This window comes from Sus scrofa, chromosome 3 (genome assembly GCF_054392235.1).
Source record: "Sus scrofa isolate SSC_HxYL_T2T_F1_AM1 chromosome 3, Sscrofa_HxYL_maternal_Yorkshire_Landrace_v2.0, whole genome shotgun sequence".
Taxonomy (NCBI): Eukaryota; Metazoa; Chordata; class Mammalia; order Artiodactyla; family Suidae; genus Sus; species Sus scrofa.
In genome coordinates this window covers 113,699,579-113,719,300 of record NC_139385.1, presented here as the reverse complement: position 1 = coordinate 113,719,300, position 19,722 = coordinate 113,699,579, and the positions used below count along the sequence as shown (strand labels likewise).

Sequence of the window (19,722 nt, the reverse complement as noted above, 5' to 3'; positions counted from 1 at the left end):
TAACATTTCTCTGTTATTAACACTGGCTTCTCCAATCCCCTGTATTTGGAAACTGAAATTAACTGACCCTCAAACAATATGGGGATTAGGGAGGGCCAATCCTCTGTGCAGTCAAAAATCCATGTGCAATGTATAGTCAGCCCTTTGTGAATGTGGCCCTGTGTATCTGTGGTTCTGCACCCATGGCCTATGTAATACTATAGTATTTACCACTGAAAAGCATCTGTGTATAAATGGACCTGTGCAGGTGAAACCCGTGTTGTTCCAAGGTTAACTGCACATGTGTAATTTTGCTGAGTCACCACACTATGTAAAGAGAAACTTTTTTTTTTTTTTTTTTTTAAATGGGATGGAAATGGTTGATTTCGTGGAACAAAGTGCTTAGGCTGGTCCTAGCTGGCATAAACAAACATATTCATGAGGGGTGACACCAGGGTTTAAAGAGAGTGCTGACCATCAAAGAGACCTTTCTAGTTACTTATATAACTGAAACAGATGATTAAAGATATAGAAAGCAATTAACTTACCGATTACTACGTCTGTTGTTAAAAAGAGAATTAGACTGCAGCTGTTCATAAAGCATTTTGATTTCCGCTAGTCCCGGTAAAAATACAAGTATAGCACCTGGGTATATAAAAAGAATCAATCTGATAGATGCAAAAAAGAAAAAAACTAATAAAGGTTATAATTTTAAATGAAAAATTAATAATGTAATAATTTGTTATTTTTTTTTACTGTCAATTTTCCTTTTTTGCAAAATTCCCAGGGAATTAAATAGATAGGAAACTCTTCAAATATATGTTCTGACTTAATATCTGAAATGAGTGAGGAATTACATATTTCTACAACAGAAAAAAATGTGATGTGTAGAAAAATATAATGCCTCATGTCATATGAGAATCATTAGCAAAGCTCTTTAAACATACTTCTTCAGTGTGCTGGCCAGTTACATTCTGTTTCTGTAGAAAGGGATCCTTCTAATCTTATAAGTCAGGAAAACTCTTCTATTAGTAAATAAAGTCATAAACATTTTATTGGAAATGAGAAAAAGAAACTATAATTGGCCAGCCAAAGAGATATGTGTGTTAAATCAAATTCATCTATGTATTGAAAAGGCAGTACATTAACTAACCATGCCATAACAATGGTTTGTGGTCTTTAAAATTTTATGTTAAAGAAAATAATCAATGATAACTGATTACAGTATATTTTTGTGCCAAGAGCAGTCACTCAGCGATAGCCACCTCCTTTTGTGCTTGATTCAGGGAGGAAATTGACATAGTTCTCACTAGACCCTCCTTTAATCCCACAAATATTGGGAGTCTTTGTCAGCTCTGTGCTAGGTACACAAAAGAAAGATCTGCCCACAAGGAATTCATGACCAATTATTTATCACAATTATTCTCCCCACTAAATAAATAAGGAAACTAAATTATATTATAAAAAATTGAACACTGAGGAGTTCCTGCTTTGGCCAATGGGATCGGTGGCAGTCTCTGCAGTGCCAGGATGCAGGTTTGACCCCTAGCCTGGGATAGGGGGTTAAAGGATTTGGCATTGCTGCAGCCATGGCACAGGTCACAACTGAGGCTTGGATCTGATCCCTGGCCCAGAAACTCCATAATGCTGTGGGGCAGCTAAGAAAGAAAAGAAAAAAAATTGAAATCTGAAGAAGGACAAAAGATACCTTTCCTTTTTTTTTAAGTGAGAGTTGCAACATTTATTTCACATCCTCTCTCTTTCTCTCTCTTTGTTTTGTTTTTGAATTTTTTTCTTTTTGCCACATGAGCAGAATGTGAAAGTTCCTGGGCCAGGGTTCGAACCTGTGCCACACAGCAGCAACCAGAGCCACAGTGGTGATAACACAGGGGCCTAATCCCGCTGGGCCATCAGAGAACTCCCAACATATCTTTCAGGGCTGATTTTAATACTTCACAGTTTACAATGAATGTGTACATACATTATCTCATGAAATCCTTGTAACCAAAAAAAAAAAAATAAAAAAAAAAAAAAAAAAAAAAAAAAGGAGTTCCCGTCGTGGCGCAGTGGTTAACGAATCCGACTAGGAACCATGAGGTTGCAGGTTCGGTCCCTGGCCTTGCTCAGTGGGTTAACGATCCGGCGTTGCCGTGAGCTGTGGTGTAGGTTACAGACGTGGCTCGGATCCTGCGTTGCTGTGCCTCTGACGTAGGCCGGTGGCTACAGCTCCGATTCAACCCCTAGCCTGGGAACCTCCATATGCCGCGGGAGCAGCCCAAGAAATAGCAACAACAGCAACAACAACAACAACAACAACAACAACAACAACAACAACAAAAAAAATCCTTGTAACCACCCATTAAGAGGATGATCAGTACCATTAGGGTGACTCAGTAACACAGGGGTTAAGGATCTGGCATTTCCGTGAGTTGTGATGTAGGTTGCAGACGCGGCTTGGATCTGATGTGGCTGTGGCTGTGGCTGTGGTGTGGGCCAGCAGCTGTAGCTCTGATTTGACCCCTGCCTGGAACCTCCATATGCTGCAGGTGCAGCCCTAAAAAGCAAAAAAAAAAAAAAAAAAAAAAAAGTAAAATATATGGATGGAAAAACATTTGTCTGTATTTTTACGTGCCTTCTGATGTGATCTGCTCTCATGGCTTGGCAATTTTTTTTTCTTCCTTGGCTGCCCCACAGCATTATGGAACATCTGGATCAGAGATACCGTTGATATTCACAAATACATCATCAAGCGCCTAATCACTACAGTTACTGTGCTTTGAATTCAGGTAACATTTCTTTTTTGCTATTACACTTGATTTTTTTCAATCAATAGTATTTTCCTTTGGGATGAAATGAGACATTCAATCAGTGATGATGTATTAGCCAACACTGGCTACTTGCCAAGGAATAGGAAACAAAGCACTTCAATATGTGGCTCATATGTTTCTTTAAAAAGACCACATAATGATTAAAATCTAAGCAGAAGAGGGCAGTCATTCCCATTTCTCTTGAGCACATAACATAATTTTCTGATCTATGATTCCACTTAATGATCACCCAATACTGGCTGCATCTATTCATGCAAACAAACACTTACTCCATCTCTAAATACTCCAGGCACTGTTCTAGGGTCTAAGGAATATAGTGGTGCACAAGAAACCCTTATTCTTAAAAAGCTCACACTCTATTGAAGGAGACCGTCAGCAGCAGAACTAAAATTTTGGATAGTATTAAGTGCTATAATGAAAATGAAAGCCATTTTTGAATGTTATGTTAGAGTGTGGGGTGGGGCAGGGTGGGGTTAAGACAACAGATAGGGTAGTCAGAGAAGACGTGATGTGAAGGGTTCAGTTAGGAGAAGATCTGGGGCATTCATTCTGGGGATAAAAGACTGCAAGTGACGGGAAAAGGCCTCTGGGACAGGAAGACAGTGAGTAAGGGGAAGGCAGGGGTTGCTCAGGAACCTAACAGTAGTACTAACAGTGATAACAATGATGATGACAAATACACAGAACAACTATAATATCATTGTCAGGGGTAGTGTATACTGGGCATTAACTCTATGCCAGGATGGTGCTAAGTACTTTATATACGGTTTCTTCTAATCCTCAAAATAGAGGATTTATTACTGTCGTTGTTTCACAAGCAAAGAACCTGAGGCATGGAAAGGACAAGGACTTTATCCAAGGTTAAGAGCTCTGGAGTAGCAGAACAGAGAAGTTCACCAGACTCTCCCAATCCCACCACCCTGTGAACTCCAAGTGCAGAGTCTTCATGTGATTCAGACATTCATCACCAGACTCTCATTTAGCCAGAACCGAGTGTTGAATACGTGGACACCTGGGCATTCTTTTCAGTTTTCTTCCTTGTGGACTTTGTATTGCTAACATAACATAACATATGGCTCAGTGGGTAAAATTTCCTCAAAAAGTAAAAGGTAGAATTTCCCCCTAAAAACCCCAATAAGCACCTATACCTACAACTGGGAGTGAAAAGGCGGGGGGTGGGGGCAAGGGCTCCAGGAAGGGAGGCTGTCCCCACAGTCCCCACCATCTCAGGAAGGAGGATCCCTTCCCATCTCATCCGTAAATGATGACTGGCTGCAGTTACCTGGAGGGTAGGAGTGCTTTCCGTCCACAATCCACTCTAATAAGGCCTCGATCAATTCAAGATTAACCTTTTCAAAATCCATGATGGACATTGTTTTGATGACCGATTTGCTGACCCCTGAAAGAAGGTAAAAATCAAAGATGATTATACCTTATTCAAGAAAATATGCCCGGGAACTAGATGAGAGTCTTGATTTGATTTAATAACAGACACCCAGGAGTTCCTGTTGTGGCTCAGCAGTAATGAACACGATGAGGATCCATGAGGATGCGGGCTCAATCCCTGGCCTCGCTCGGTGAGTTAAGGATCCAGCGTTGCCATGAGCTGCGGTGTAGGTCGCAGACTTGGCTTGGATCTGGCATTGCTGTGGCTGTGGTGTAGCCAGCAGCTGCAGCTCCAATTTGACCCTTAGCCTGAGAACTTCCATATGCCACAGGTGCAGCCCTAAAAGTAAAAAGAGACAAAAACGAAAACTCCCCCCTCCCCCAGGTGTTCATATTTAATGTATTGAGATGACCTTTTTTCCTTCAGTCTCTCAGAAAATATAGGCTCACTAGAAGTACTTTATGCTTGAACAGTGAACCAAAGAGCAGACACCCATCCTTGATGGAAAGGCCCAGTGAGACAACTTTTAACTTTCCTCTGTCCTTCCACATCTGTATCTTTCACACATTCATTGACACTTTAAGTTCTAGAAACAAGATTTGAAGTCAAATATTTTTTAGAAACCCCTTCTGGATTCAAATAACTTATGAATGAGGTTCAGTGAAAGTCCAGGTAATAGTAACTATGAAAATCAATGCAGAGAGACCACAGCTTTTGGCAGCATCTTTACAACAGTAACTTTTTTTTTTTTTTTTTTTTTTTTTTGCCATTTCTTGGGCCGCTCCCGTGACATATGGAGTTTCCCTGGCTAGGGGTCTAATCATAGCTGTAGCTGCCAGCCTACACCACAGCTCACGGCAACGCCAGATCATTAACCCACTGAGCAAGGGCAGGGAATTGAACCCGCAACCTCATGGTTCCTAGTCAGATTCGTTAACCACTGTGCCACGACGGGAACTCCAACAGTGACTTTTAATCCTTAGGTTCCTTTGAGAAAATCATAAAAATTATGACTCTTCCCTGAAAAGTGATTTTAATGGCTTTACCAACACCCCTGATGTCTATGCATATTCCCTCAGGTAAGGGTATACAATCTTTTTTTTTTTTTTTTTTTTTTTTTGTCTTTTTAAGAGCCACACCCATGGCATACTGAGGTTCCCAGGCTAGGGGTCAAATTGGAGCTGTAGCTGATGGCCACAGCCACACCAGATCTCAGCCGCGTCTGCAACCTACACCGAAGCTCACAGCAATGCTGGATCCTTAACCCACTTAAGCGAGGCCAGGGATCAAACCTGCATCCTCATGGATATTAGTCAGATTCATTTCCGCAAAGCCACGATGGAAACTCCTTACAATCTTCTAATTCATCTGAAATCTAGTAAAAGATACAGTTCCTTGGTTGTGCTATAAGCCTCAGGGCCCTGCCCCCTCTTTTTGTCTTTTCTAGGGCCGCACTTTCGGCATATGGAGCTTCCCAGGCTAGAGGTCTAATTGGAGCTGTAGCCACCGGCCTATGCCAGAGCCACAGCAACGCTGGATCTGAGCTGCACCTGTGACCTACACCACAGCTCATGGCAACATCAGATCCTTAACCCACTGAGTGAGGCCAGGGATGGAACCTGCAACCTCACGGTTCCTAGTCAGTTCGTTAACCACTGAGCCATGACGGGAACTCCCAGCCTCAGCTCTTTTAAAAATAAACAGCATGTGCTTGGGGAGACTGTCTTTCCAAAGATGGCTGCCCTTTCCTTCGAAGTCTTTCTAGTGGCTCATCATCTGAAACAGAGTGTAACTGGAGCAAAATAACTGCAGTTGGTATCAAGTAAGGGAAGCTTCCTATGCTATACTGAAAAGGTTGAAGATGCGGAAAAGCAGTTTCTAAGCAATGTTGTTCTGGCAGAGTGAACCTATGTTGGTAAAAAAAAATGAAAGGAAGGAAGAAAAAGGCTATGTAAGCAAGGCTATGGTTGGGTGTGGGCGTGGAAGGCAGGGCAGGAGTCATTTTTATTTACCAAGATTCCAAATAGCCAGACTTTTCAAAAAGAAGACAGAATCGGCTAACTGAAAAAAAAGAGAAATGAAAATCATTAAAAAAAATTTTTTTTAGCTTGGCAGGTTTTTACTAATTACATTTTTAAAAGAACTGATTCTTTTATTTTTTTATTTTTATTTTTTGGCTGCCCGAGGCATATGGAGCTCCCAGGCCAGGGATCAGATCTAAGTCACAGCTATGAACTAAGCCATAGCTGTAGTCAATGCCGGATCCTCAACCCACTGTGCTGGGCTGGGGATCGAACCCATGTCCCAGCACCCCCAAGATGCTACCGATCCTGCTGCACCACAGTGGGAGTTCCTACTATTCTTTTTAACTAGAAAAAGTTTTAAAACTTGAGCTAGGAATTGAGAGAACACTATAAATCAACCATAATAGAAAAAATAAAAATAAAAAAATTGAGCTAGGGAACGTCATTTAATTTCATAAAAGTGAAGACAGAATTGAATCAACTGAAGTCTTTGTTTTACAGGGAAAGGGAGACTTGGAGATGCTAAGTGATCAGCCCAGTGTCATTCAGAAGCCAGGGGCGAAGCCAGGTTTCCCAAACTCAAATCCTCAGAAAAGAGTTCTCAGAGGTGTTTTCTGAACTTGGGCAGCTCTGTGCTTGAAATTAGAAAGCCTATGGCTTAGATATAGTCATAATTCTTAAAAGAAACTCTGTAATTTCAAAAGAGAAACCAAAGAGATTTTCCTGTTGAATTATTTCATAGAATGAGGGAAATAGGAATTGTCAGCTGGTATGATGTATAGAAAGAACACAAACTTTTGAGTCAGACATTTTAATGAGAATCACAAATCTACACTTAAAAGCCAGGCATTATGCTGTGGACTTGTATTGTCTTATTTAATCTCCTAAATAATCCTATTTTATAGATAAGGAATCAGGTACAGTAAAGAAAAAAACTTGAATGTAACTGATTTTATGAGGGCCTGGGGAGCTGAACCCAGGTCAGTAAGATAAAAGTCTATGCTCTTAACCTTACTTCTCAGGAAGATAAGAGTCTATGCTCTTAACCTTACTTCTCAGGATGTTGGAAGATTAAGTCAGATAATGTTTGGGAGCATACCTTCCCAAATAGCAGAACAAATGGCTAATACCTGAATTCCTTGATGATTACCATCCTCCATGCAGGACTGAGACTTCAGCGGAAGAAGCAAAAAAAAAAAAAAAAAAAAAAAAAATTTCATTTGCCTTTTCTGCTGTAGAAGTAGTAACAGGGGTTAGAGATTCTAACTCCTTGAAAGGCAAACACTTTTTATTTTTGGAAGGGCTAAGAGGACCTGGGGTGGCAGTCCAAGGAAAAGAGAGCAAGAAGGGCAGCTGAGAACTGCCCAGGCTTTAGGAAGAAAGCAAAAGTAGAACCCCACTGAATGTATGAAAGGCTATCATGGAATAAAGCTGGGTGGGGTTGGGCATGGGAGGAGGGAGCACCTATCCACATGCATAAAAATGCTTGGCATTTTTTAGGGCAGACCCTAAAAAAAGATGTTATTTTCAAGGGGCAGTAAATGCTAAAACTAATGGGTGAAATTCCGAGGATATTACAGGGTATTTATTTCTTTTTTCTTTTTGGCCACATCCATGGCATGAGTAAGCTTCCAGGCCAGGGACTGTAGCTGAACCACAGCAGTAACCAGAGCCACAATAGTGGTAATGCTGTATCCTTAACCCACTGAGCTACCGGAGAACTCCTTTTTTTCTTTTTTTTTGGGGGGTGGGGGACATTTAAATAGTCTCAAATCTCTCTCCACAACTGACTTATTAACCACGAAGGGAATAAACAGTAACTTCACAGAGGAGAAATGTAGTCATCATCTTAACCAAATAATCTAAGAGTTCCCTGGTAGTTCAGCGGGTTAAGGATCTGGGGTTGTCACTGCTGTGGCTTGAGTTTAATCCTTGCCCCAGGAACTGTTGCATGTTGCAGGTACAGCCAAAAAAAAAAGTCAATACCGCCAATAATGGGACAAACCAACATCAGGTGCTGCCTGATAATGATGCACTGGGAAGGACTCAACATTGTTTCTGTGGTTTTCTAACCAAAAATGCATAATGTAAAATTAATCATGTGGGAACTAAATTAGACAAACCCAAATGGAGGGGCATTCTACAGAATAATTGGTCCAAACTCTTTAAAAATGTAAATCTTAAAAGAAAAATAAAGGCTGGCAAATATTTCCAGATCAAAAGAGACTAAAGACACAATAATGACTGAATGTAGTAAGTAATCATGGTTGGATCTTAGACCACTTAAAAAATAGCAATAAAGGACGTTATTGAAATAATTGACAAAATTAGAAATATAGACTGTGGATTAAATAGCAGTATTGTGTCAGTGTTAAACATTTTCATTTTGATGATGTCCTGTTGTTATGTAGGATATCCTTGTTTGTAGAAAATACTTACTGAAATATTAGAGGTTAAAGAGCATCATGGAGTTCCTGTTGTGGCACAGTGGTTAACAAATCTGACTAGGAATCAGGAGGTTGAGGGTTCGACCCCTGGCCTTGCTCAATGGGTTAAGGATCCCACGTTGCCATTAGCTGTGGTGTAGGTTGCAGATGCGGCTCAGATCCCGAGTTGCTGTGGCTGTGGTGTAGGCCAGCGGCTATAGCTCTGATTTAACCCCTAGCCTGGGAACCTCTATATGCCGTGGGAAGAGGCCCTAGAAAAGGTAAAAAGATGAAAAAATAAATAAATAAATAAATAAAATAAAAAAATAAAAAGCATCATATCTGTTATTTACCCTCAAAAGATTCAGGGAAAAAGTATATACATGCATACAAAGCAAATAATAAAGGAAATGAAGCAAAACATTAACAATTTGTGGGGTCTGGAGGAAGATAGCAGAGTAGTAGGATGTGAGACTTACCTACTCCCACAAATTCATTGAGAATGCACCTACATGTGGAAATACTTGCACAGAAAATTTGCTAAGCACTGACAAAAGACCTCAGTATTATGATAGTGCATGAAAAACTTCAGGAAACTGTATAGGACAAAAGAAAGAAGAAACAAGAGAAAAGAAGCAAGATGGGACCTGGAAAGAGGAAAAGCGCTTGCACCCTGGGAAGTACCCCCACCAGCGAAGAGGTCAGCCAGGACAGAGGAGGAGCTTTAGAGTTCTGGAGGAGAACACAGCAATCGGTGTGAAGCAGTTAAAACACAAACAGTCCTCCACAAGCGGTCAGTACTACGGCAACTGACAGCCAAATGGCAGTGCCAGCAAGTGTTGGGAACTAAAATTCTGGACTTAGGAGTTCCCGTCGTGGCGCAGTGGTTAACGAATCTGACTAGGAACCATGAGGTTGCGGGTTCGGTCCCTGCCCTTGCTCAGTGGGTTAACGATCCGGCGTTGCCGTGAGCTGTGGTGTAGGTTGCAGACGCGGCTCAGATCCTGCGTTGCTGTGGCTCTGGCGTAGGCCGGTGGCTACAGCTCCGATTCGACCCCTAGCCTGGGCACCTCCATATGCCGCGGGAGCGGCCCAAGAAATAGCAACAACAACAACAACAAAAGACAAAAGACAAAATAAATAAATAAATAAATAAATAAAAATAAAAAAAAATAAATAAAATTCTGGCCTTAGATATCAGCCTCGAAGAGAGAGCTGGGGCTGGCTATGCGGGGAAAAAACTGAGGTTGGCCACACAGAAACAGCCTGGAGGGACTAGAGTATAGGGAGACAACACCTGAGGGTGAAAGCTGAGGCAACCCAGCTGGGCTAAGAGGCTAGGTGCCATTGTTTGGGGGGACTGGAGGGAATGGGCGGGATCCATTGCCAGAGCCTTGTTCCCAGCACTCGCTCTCAGGCTGCAGGACACTGCTTCAGCCCTAGGAGTCACTTAGCCCCAGAGGTTGCCTAGCAACAGCTGGGGAGCAGCCCCGCCCTTAGGGCTACGGAGAACGCAAAACAGGAGTAATAACCTGGGGAAACAACATAAGCTCCTCAGCTCCTGCTGGTGGCTCTTGCACTAGCAGCATCTGTTTCACACCAGGGGAGTTGTGAGAGGGCCGCCAGTGCACGTTCTCTGAAGGGAGTTAGCTGCAAACTACCTGACCAGGAAATGCACAACTGGGAGGCCCATTTGTCCACATTCTGATCCATGGCAGTTATAGAGAGCACTCCTGCCAGAAGCCGGGGGGGCGGGGGGAACTGCCAGAAGTGCACATCCTGCAGCTACAGAGAGAGCCTGTTAGCAACAGGTTGGGCACAGCTGCTCACTTGGGGCTACAGAGAGAGAAATCCCTAGAGTGGCCAAATGAGGAGAGTGAATGCAGAATGATGCCTGCCCCCACAGCTACAGAGAGCTCCCTGGCAAAGGAGCAGCTGCTGACATTACCAGCTACAGGAAAATCCTGAGAGCTACATGTTAGTAGCAGGGGTCACAGAAGCCACTGCTGCCCCAGCATTCTACAAAAGCAATCCTGTGAACTGTGAATCATTGCCACTTTCCTAATAGACCCCACCCCTAACAGCCACCCAGTTCCAGGAGAGGTAGAGTGATACTGCTACTCCCATCACTTGCTCTGGTTACATGTGAACTGCTATGACTCCTGAGAACTCCAGGACTGTATCTACATACCTGCTGTCAAGGGGATGATAAACAGAAGAGGAGACATTATGAGACAACAAAGAAGTAGCTTTCAGACAAAGGAACAAGACAAAAACATACAAAAACAACTAAATGATGAGGAGATAGGCAATCTACCTGAAAAAGAATTCAAGTGTTGATTGTAAAGATGATCCAAGATATTGGGAAAAAAATGGAGACATAAATTGAGATGTTAAAGGAAATGTTTAATAAAGAGGTAGAAAATATAAAAAGCAAGCAAACTAGACGGCTAGCACAATATCTGAAATGAAAAATACACTAGAAGGAATCAATAGCAGAATAACTGAAGCAGAAGAATGAATAAATGAGGTGGAAGACAGAGTGGTGGAAATCACTGCCACCAAAAAGAGTAAAGAAAAAAGAACGAAAAGAACTGAGGAGAGTCTAAGAGACCTCTGGGACAACATTAAACACACCAGCATTCACATCATAGGGGTTCCAGAGGGAGAAGAGAAAGGGTCAGAGAAAATATTTGAAGAGATTATAGCCAAAAATTTCCCCAATATATAGGAAAGGAAACACTTAAGCTGAGGAAGCACACAGAAACCCATACTAGGATAAACCCAAGGAGAAACACAGTGAGGCACATACTAATCAAATTAACAAAAATTAAATAAAAGGAAAAAATACTAAAAGCCGCAAGGGAAAAGCAACAAATAACATACAAGGGAATCCCCATAAGGATAAAAACTGATTTTTCAGCAGAAACTACACACCAGAAGGGAGTGGCAAGATCTATTTGAAGTGATGAAGAGGAGGAACCTAGAACCAAGAACTCTACCCAGCAAAGCTCTCATTCAGATCTGATAGAGAGATCAAAAACTTTTCAGACAAACAAAAGCTAAGAGAATTCAGGACATTCAAACCAGCTCTACAACAACTACTAAAGCAGCTTCTCTAAGCAGAAAAGTAAAAGCCACAATTAGAAACAAAATTACAAATGAAAAAGCTCACTGGTAAAGGCAAAGATAACATAAAAGCAGGAATTCACCCACTGACAAATATGATATCAAAACTAGCAAGCATGAGGAGAGAACAAATGCAGAACACTGAAAATGCATTTGAAATTAAGAGACCAGCAACCAGAAACAATTCTGCACACATATAAATGGCTATATCAAAATACAGCAGGAACCACAAATCAAAAAACTATAACGGACACACACATAAAAAAGAAAAAACAATCCAAACATAACACTAAAGATGGTCAGCAAATCACAAAAGAAGACAACAAAAGAGGAAGGAAGGGAAGAACTAAGACCCAAAATAACAATCCAAAATTAAGAAAATGGCAATAAGTACATACTTATTCATAATCAAATTGAATGTAAATAGATTAAATGCTCCAACTAAAAGACATACATTGGCTGAATGGATACAAAAACAAGACCCATATACATGCTGTTTACAAGAGCTCCACTTCAGATCTAAGGATACGTATGGACTTAAAAGTGAGGAGATGAAAGAAAGTATTACATGCAAATGGAAATAAGAGAAAAGTGGTTAGCAATAATCATATCAGACAAAATAGATTTTTTTTTTTTGGCCTTTTTAGGGCTATACCCATGGCATATGGAAGTTACCAGACTAGGGGTCAAATCAGAGCTATAGCTGCTGGCCTAGGCCACAGCCACAGCAACACCAGATCCGAGGCGAATCTGCAAGCTACACCACATCTCATAGGTGGATCTTTAACCCACTGAGCAAGGCCAGGGATTGAACCTGCATCCTCATGGATACTAGTTGGAGTTGCTACCACTGAGCCACAACAGAAACTCTCAAAATAGATTTTAAAATAAAGAAGGTCACAAGAGACAAAGGACATTACATAATAATCAATCTGAGAAGAAGATACAACAATTGTAAATATATATGCACCCAACATAGGAGCAACACAATATATAAGGCAACTGCTAACAGCCGTAAAAGGAGAAATCGACAGCAACACAAGAGTGGTGAGGGACTTTAACACTCTACTTACACCAGTGGACAGATCGTCCAGACAGAAAATCAACAAGGAAACACAGGCCTTAAATGGAACACTAGAGCAGATAGACAACTGATATTTATAGAACTTTCCATCCCAAAGCAATACAATATACATTCCTTCTCAAGTGCACATGGAACATTCTCCAGGATAGATCACATCTTGGGCCAAAGAACAAGCCTTGGTAAATTTTGAAAAAATTGAAATTATTTCAAATATTTTCTCTGACCACAATGCTATGAGACTAGAAATAGACTACAAGAAAAAAACAAAAAACAAAAAACAACAACAAAAAAAAAACAGCAAAAAACACAAACTCCTGGAAACTAAACAATACGTAACTAAACAACCACGAGATCACTGAAAGAAATCAAAGAGGAAATCAAAAGATACTTAGAGACAAAGGACAATGAAGATACAACAATCCAAAACCTATGGGACACCACAAAAGCAGTTCTGAGAGGGAAGTTTATAGCAATACAATCTTATCTCAGGAAAGAAGAAAAGACTCAAATAACCAAACTTACACCTTAAACATCCAGAGAAGGAAGAACAAAGTCCAAAATTAGTAGAAGGAAAGAAATCATAGAGATTAGAGCAGAAATTAATGACATAGAGACAAAAAAACAATAAAGAAGATCAATGAAACCAAAAGCTGGTTCTTTGAAAAGATCAACAAAATTGATAACCTTTAACCAGACTTATCAAGAAAAAAAGGGAGAAGGTTCAAATGAATAAAATTAGAAATGAAAAAGGAGAAGTTACAACAGACATCACAAAAATACAAAGGATCCTAAGAGACTGCTATAAGCAGCTATGTGTCAATAAAATGGACAACCTAGAAGAAATGGACAAATTCTTAGAAAAGTACAACCTTCCGAGACTAAACTAAGATGAGATAGAAAAGATGAACAGACCAGTCACGAGCACTGAAACTGAAAATGTGATTAAAAAACTTCCAAAAAACAGAAGTCCAGGACCTGATGGCCTCACAGGTGAATTCTATCAAACATTCAGGGAAGAGTTAACACCTCTTCTGAAACTCTTCCAAAAAACTGCAGAGGAAGGAACACTCCCAAGTTCATCTATGAAGCCACCATCACCCTGATACCAAAACCAGAAAAAGATACCACAAAAAAAGAAAATTATAGGCCAACATCACTGATAAACATAGATGCAAAAATCCTAAACAAAATATTAGCAAACTGCATCCAAATATATATTAAAAAGATCATACAGAGTGGAGGACAAGATGGTGGAGGAGTAGGGGGACTCGCTCGCCCTCTCCCACAAACACAACAAAAAAAGCACATCTACAGAATAAATGACTCACACAGAACAGCAACCAATCGCTGGCAGAGGAACCTAAACTCCAATAACGGCAAGAAGTTCGTGACATTACTGGGCAGAATGGGAAAAAAGAGGAGAGTGAGAGAAGGTGAATCCGAGTGGGATGGGCGCTCCCAAAAGGGAACTGAGGAGGAGAAAGGGATTCCGCACTCTGGAAAGTCACCTACTCGGGGGAAAGATCAAACTAACTGGAGGAATCACCAGATGCAGAGAAGAGTGTAGCAGTAAGTTGGAGTACTGAAAAGCCAATCAAGAACTGAAACCGCAATCAGAGAGCAGTCACTCAAATAAGCCAGCATACAGATTTAATCATGAACATGCTTCAAACAAAATAAAATTAAAAAGAAAAAAATAAAAAAGAGTCATCAAAACCATAAAATGTGGGCAAGGGATGTTAGCAAATAAATAACCCTTTTTGTTTGTTTGTTTATATGTTTCTCTTAATTTTAATATAGTAATGAAGTGTTTGAACTTACAGGACCATCAGGCTAAAACACACAATTATGGGAAGGGGTTAGCATATTTAAAAAACAGGGCAACCACAAGCCAAAACCAAATATTGCATTTGCAAAAAATGAAAAAAAAAATACACTCAAGCAGATAATAACAGGAGACCATCCAACCAAAAAAAAGAAAGGAAGAATGGAGAACCATAGAATCAACTGGAATACGAGGTTCAAAATGGCAATAAATAATCATCTATCAATTATCACCTTAAATGTCAATGGACTGAATGCCCCAATCAAAAGACACAGAGTGGCTGAGTGGATAAAAAGGCAAAAACCTTCAATATACTGCCTACAAGAAACTCACCTTAGGACAAAAGATACATATAGATTGAAAGTGAAAGGGGGGGGGAAATATTTCACGCCAATAGACATGACAGAAAAGCAGGAGTTGCAATGCTCATATCAGACAAAATAGACTTTAAAACAAAAGACATAAAGAAAGACAAAGAAGGACACTACTTAATGATTAAGGGATCCATCCAAGGAGAGGATGTTACTATCATCAACATATATGCCCCAAACATAGGAGCACCCAGATACATACAACAAATATTAACAGACATAAAGGGAGATATTGATGAGAATACAATCATAGTAGGAGACCTAAACACCCCCCTCACATCAATGGACAGATCCTCTAGACAGAAAACCAATAAAGCAACAGAGATCCTAAAGGAAACAATAGAAAAGTTAGACTTAATTGATATCTTCAGGACACTACATCCAAAAAAATCAGAATACACATTCTTCTCAAATGCTCATGGAACATTCTCAAGAATTGACCACATACTGGGACACAAAGCTAACCTCAATAAATTTAGGAGCATAGGAGTTCCCATTGTGGCGCAGTGGTTAACGAATCCGACTGAGAACCATGAGGTTGTGGGTTCGGTCCCTGGCCTTGCTCAGTGGGTTAAGGACCCGGCATTGCTGTGAGCTGTGGTGTAGGTTGCAGATGCAGCTCGGATCCTGCGTTGCTGTGCCTGTGGCGTAGGCCATCGGTTGCGACTCTGATTAGACTCCTAGCTTGGGAACCTCCATATGCCACAGGTGCAGCCCTAGAAAAGGCAAAAAGACAAAAAAAAAAAAAAAAAAAAAAAAAAAAAAAAAAAAAAAAAATTTAGGAGCATATAAATTATCTCAAGTATCTTCTCTGACCACAATGGCATGAAATTAGAAATCAACCATGGGAAAAGCAAAGAGAAAAAACCTACTACATGGAGACTAAACAACATGCTACTAAAAAACCAATGGGTCAATGAGGAAATCAAGAAAGAAATTAAAAACTACCTTGAAACAAATGATAATGAAGACACAACCTCTCAAAATCTATGGGATGCTGCGAAAGCAGTGCTCAGAGGGAAATTTATAGCAATACAGGCCTTTCTCAAAAAAGAAGAAAGACCCCAAATTGACAACTTAACCCTCCACCTAAATGAATTAGAAAAAGAAGAACAAAAAAGTCCTAAAGTCAGCAGAAGGAAGGAAATTATAAAGATCAAAGAAGAAATCAATAAAATAGAGACTCAAAAAACAATAGAGAAAATTAATAAAACCAAGAGCTGGTTCTTTGAAAAGGTAAACAAAACTGACAAACCCCTGGCCAGACTCACTAAAAAGAGGAGAGAAAGAACCCAAATAACCAAAATTATAAATGAAAAGGGAGAAATCACAACGGATACTGCAGAAATACGAAAAATCATAAGAGAATACTATGAACAACTATACGGCAACAAGTTTGACAATCTGGAAGAAATGGACAATTTTCTAGAATCTTACAGCCTGCCAAAACTGAATCAAGAAGAAACAGACCAACTGAACAGACCGATCACTAGAAATGAAATTGAAGAGGTCATAAAATCACTCCCTACAAATAAAAGTCCAGGACCAGATGGCTTCACAGGTGAATTCTATCAAACATATAAAGAGGAATTGGTGCCCATCCTCCTTAAACTCTTTCAAAAGGTTGAAGAAGAAGGAATACTCCCAAAGACATTCTATGATGCCACCATCACCCTCGTTCCAAAACCAGACAGAGATACCACCAAAAAAGAAAACTATCAGCCAATAATATCATTGATGAATATAGATGCAAAAATTCTCAACAAAATCTTAGCCAACCAAATCCAACAACATATCAAAAAAATTATATACCATGACCAGGTTGGGTTCATCCCAGGTTCACAAGGATGGTTCAACATACGCAAATCAATCAGCATCATACACCACATTAACAAAAAAAAAGTCAGAAATCATATGATCATCTCAATAGATGCAGAAAAAGCATTTGACAAAGTCCAACATCCATTCATGATCAAGACCCTCGCCAAAGTGGGTATAGAGGGAACATTCCTGAATATAATCAAAGCCATTTATGATAAACCCACAGCAAATATAATCCTCAATGGGGAAAAACTGAAAGCCTTCTCACTCAAATCTGGAACAAGACAGGGATGCCCACTCTCACCACTGCTCTTCAACATAGTTTTGGAAGTCCTAGCCACAGCAATTAGACAAACAAGAGAAATAAAAGGCATCCATATAGGAAGAGAAGAGATCAAACTGTCACTGTATGGTTACATAGAAAACCCTAAGGACTCAACCCCAAAACTACTTGAACTGATTAATAAATTCAGCAAAGTAGCAGGATATAAGATTAACATTCAGAAGTCAGTTGCATTTCTGTATACCAGCAATGAAATATTAGAAAAGGAATACAAAAATACGATACCTTTTAAAATTGCACCTCACAAAATCAAATACCTCAGAATACACCTGACCAAGGAGGTAAAGGACCTATATGCTGAGAACTATAAAACCTTAATCAAAGAAATCAAAGAAGATGTAAAGAAATGGATTGGAAAAATCAATATTGTAAAAATGGCCATATGGCCCAAAGCAATCTACAGATTCAATGCAATCCCTATCAAATTACCCATGACATTCTTCACAGAACTAGAACAAACAATCCAAACATTTATATGGAACCACAAAAGACCCAGAATCGCCAAAGCAATCCTGAGAAACAAAAACCAAGCAGGAGGCATAACTCTCCCAGACTTCAAGAAATACTACAAAGCCACAGTCATCAAAACAGTGTGGTACTGGTATCAAAACAGACAGACAGACCAATGGAACAGAATAGAGAATCCAGAAATAAACCCTGACACCTATGGTCAATTCATCTTTGACAAGGGAGGCAAGAATATAAAATGGGAAAAAGAAAGTCTATTCAGGAGTTCCCGTCGTGGCGCAGTGGTTAACGAATCCGACTAGGAACCATGAGGTTGCGGTTCGGTCCCTGCCCTTGCTCAGTGGGTTAACGATCCGGCATTGCCGTGAGCTGTGGTGTAGGTTGCAGACGCGGCTCGGATCCTGCGTTGCTGTGCCTCTGGCGTAGGCCGGTGGCTACAGCTCCGATTCAACCCCTAGCCTGGGAACCTCCATATGCCATGGGAGCGGACCAAGAAATAGCAACAACAACAACAACAACAACAAAAGACAAAAAGACAAAAAAAAAAAAAAAAAAAAAAAGAAAGTCTATTCAGCAAGCATTGCTGGGAAACCTGGACAGCTGCATGCAAAGCAATGACACTAGAACACACCCTCACACCATGCACAAAAATAAACTCAAAATGGCTGAAAGACTTAAATATAAAACAGGGCACCATCAAACTCCTAGAAGAAAACATAGGCAAAACCCTCTCTGACATCAACATCATGAATATTTTCTCAGGTCAGTCTCCCAAAGCAATAGAAATTAGAGCAAAAATAAACCCATGGGACCTCATCAAACTGAAAAGCTTTTGCACAGCAAAGGAAACCAAAAAGATAACAAAAAGACAACTTACAGAATGGGAGAAAATAGTTTCAAATGATGCAACCAACCAGGGCTTAATCTCTAGAATATATAAGCAACTTATACAACTCAACAGCAAAAAAACCAATCAATCAATGGAAAAATGGGCAAAAGACCTGAACAGACATTTCTCCAAAGAAGATATACAGATGGCCAGCAAACACATGAAAAAATGCTCAACATCGCTGATTATAAGAGAAATGCAAATCAAAACTACCATGAGATACCACCTCACACCAGTCAGAATGGCCATCATTAATAAATCCACAAATAACAAGTGCTGGAGGGGCTGTGGAGAAAAGGGAACCCTCCTGCACTGTTGGTGGGAATGTAAACTGGTACAGCCACTATGGAGAACAGTTTGGAGATACCTTAGAAATCTATACATAGAACTTCCATATGACCCTGCAATCCCACTCTTGGGCATCTATCCGGACAAAGCTCTACTTAAAAGAGACACATGCACCCGCATGTTCATTGCAGCACTATTCACAATAGCCAGGACATGGAAACAACCCAAATGTCCATCGACAGATGATTGGATTCGGAAGATGTGGTATATATACACAATGGAATACTACTCAGCCATAAAAAGAATGACATAATGCCATTTGCAGCAACATGGATGGAACTAGAGACTCTCATACTGAGTGAAATGAGCCAGAAAGACAAAGACAAATACCATATGATATCACTTATAACTGGAATCTAATATCCAGCACAAATGAACATCTCCTCAGAAATGAAAATCATGGACTTGGAGAAAAGACTTGTGGATGCCTGATGGGAGGGGGAGGGAGTGGGAGGGATCGGGAGCTTGGGCTTATCAGACACAACTTAGAATAGATTTACAAGGAGATCCTGCTGAATAGCATTGAGAACTTTGTCTAGATACTCATGTTGCAATAGAACAAAGGGTGAGGAAAAAATGTAACTGTAATGTATACATGTAAGGATAACTTGATCCCCTTGCTGTACAGTGGAAAAATAAAAAATTAAAAAAACTGAAAAAAAAAAAAAAGATCATACACCATGACTAAGTGGGATTTATCCCAGGGATGCAAGAATTCTTCAATATCTGGAAATCTATCATGCGATACACCACATCAACAAACTGAAAAATAAAAACCATATGATCATCTCAATAGATGC

General features: G+C 40.2%; 1 protein-coding gene across 4 annotated transcripts in view; it reads right to left on the bottom strand.

The window, feature by feature from the left end:
• The window catches only part of DHX57 (DExH-box helicase 57), a 74,394-nt gene that overhangs the window by 21,940 nt on the left and 32,732 nt on the right, over positions 1–19,722 (bottom strand). For all 4 annotated transcript variants that reach the window (XM_021087592.2, XM_021087594.2, XM_021087593.2 and 1 more), the window contains exons 13-14: positions 4,090–4,206; positions 528–624 (exon numbers count right to left, since the gene is read on the bottom strand). In XM_021087592.2, the coding sequence (XP_020943251.1) occupies positions 528–624; positions 4,090–4,206 (214 nt within the window). The remainder of the gene's footprint in view (positions 1–527; positions 625–4,089; positions 4,207–19,722) is intronic.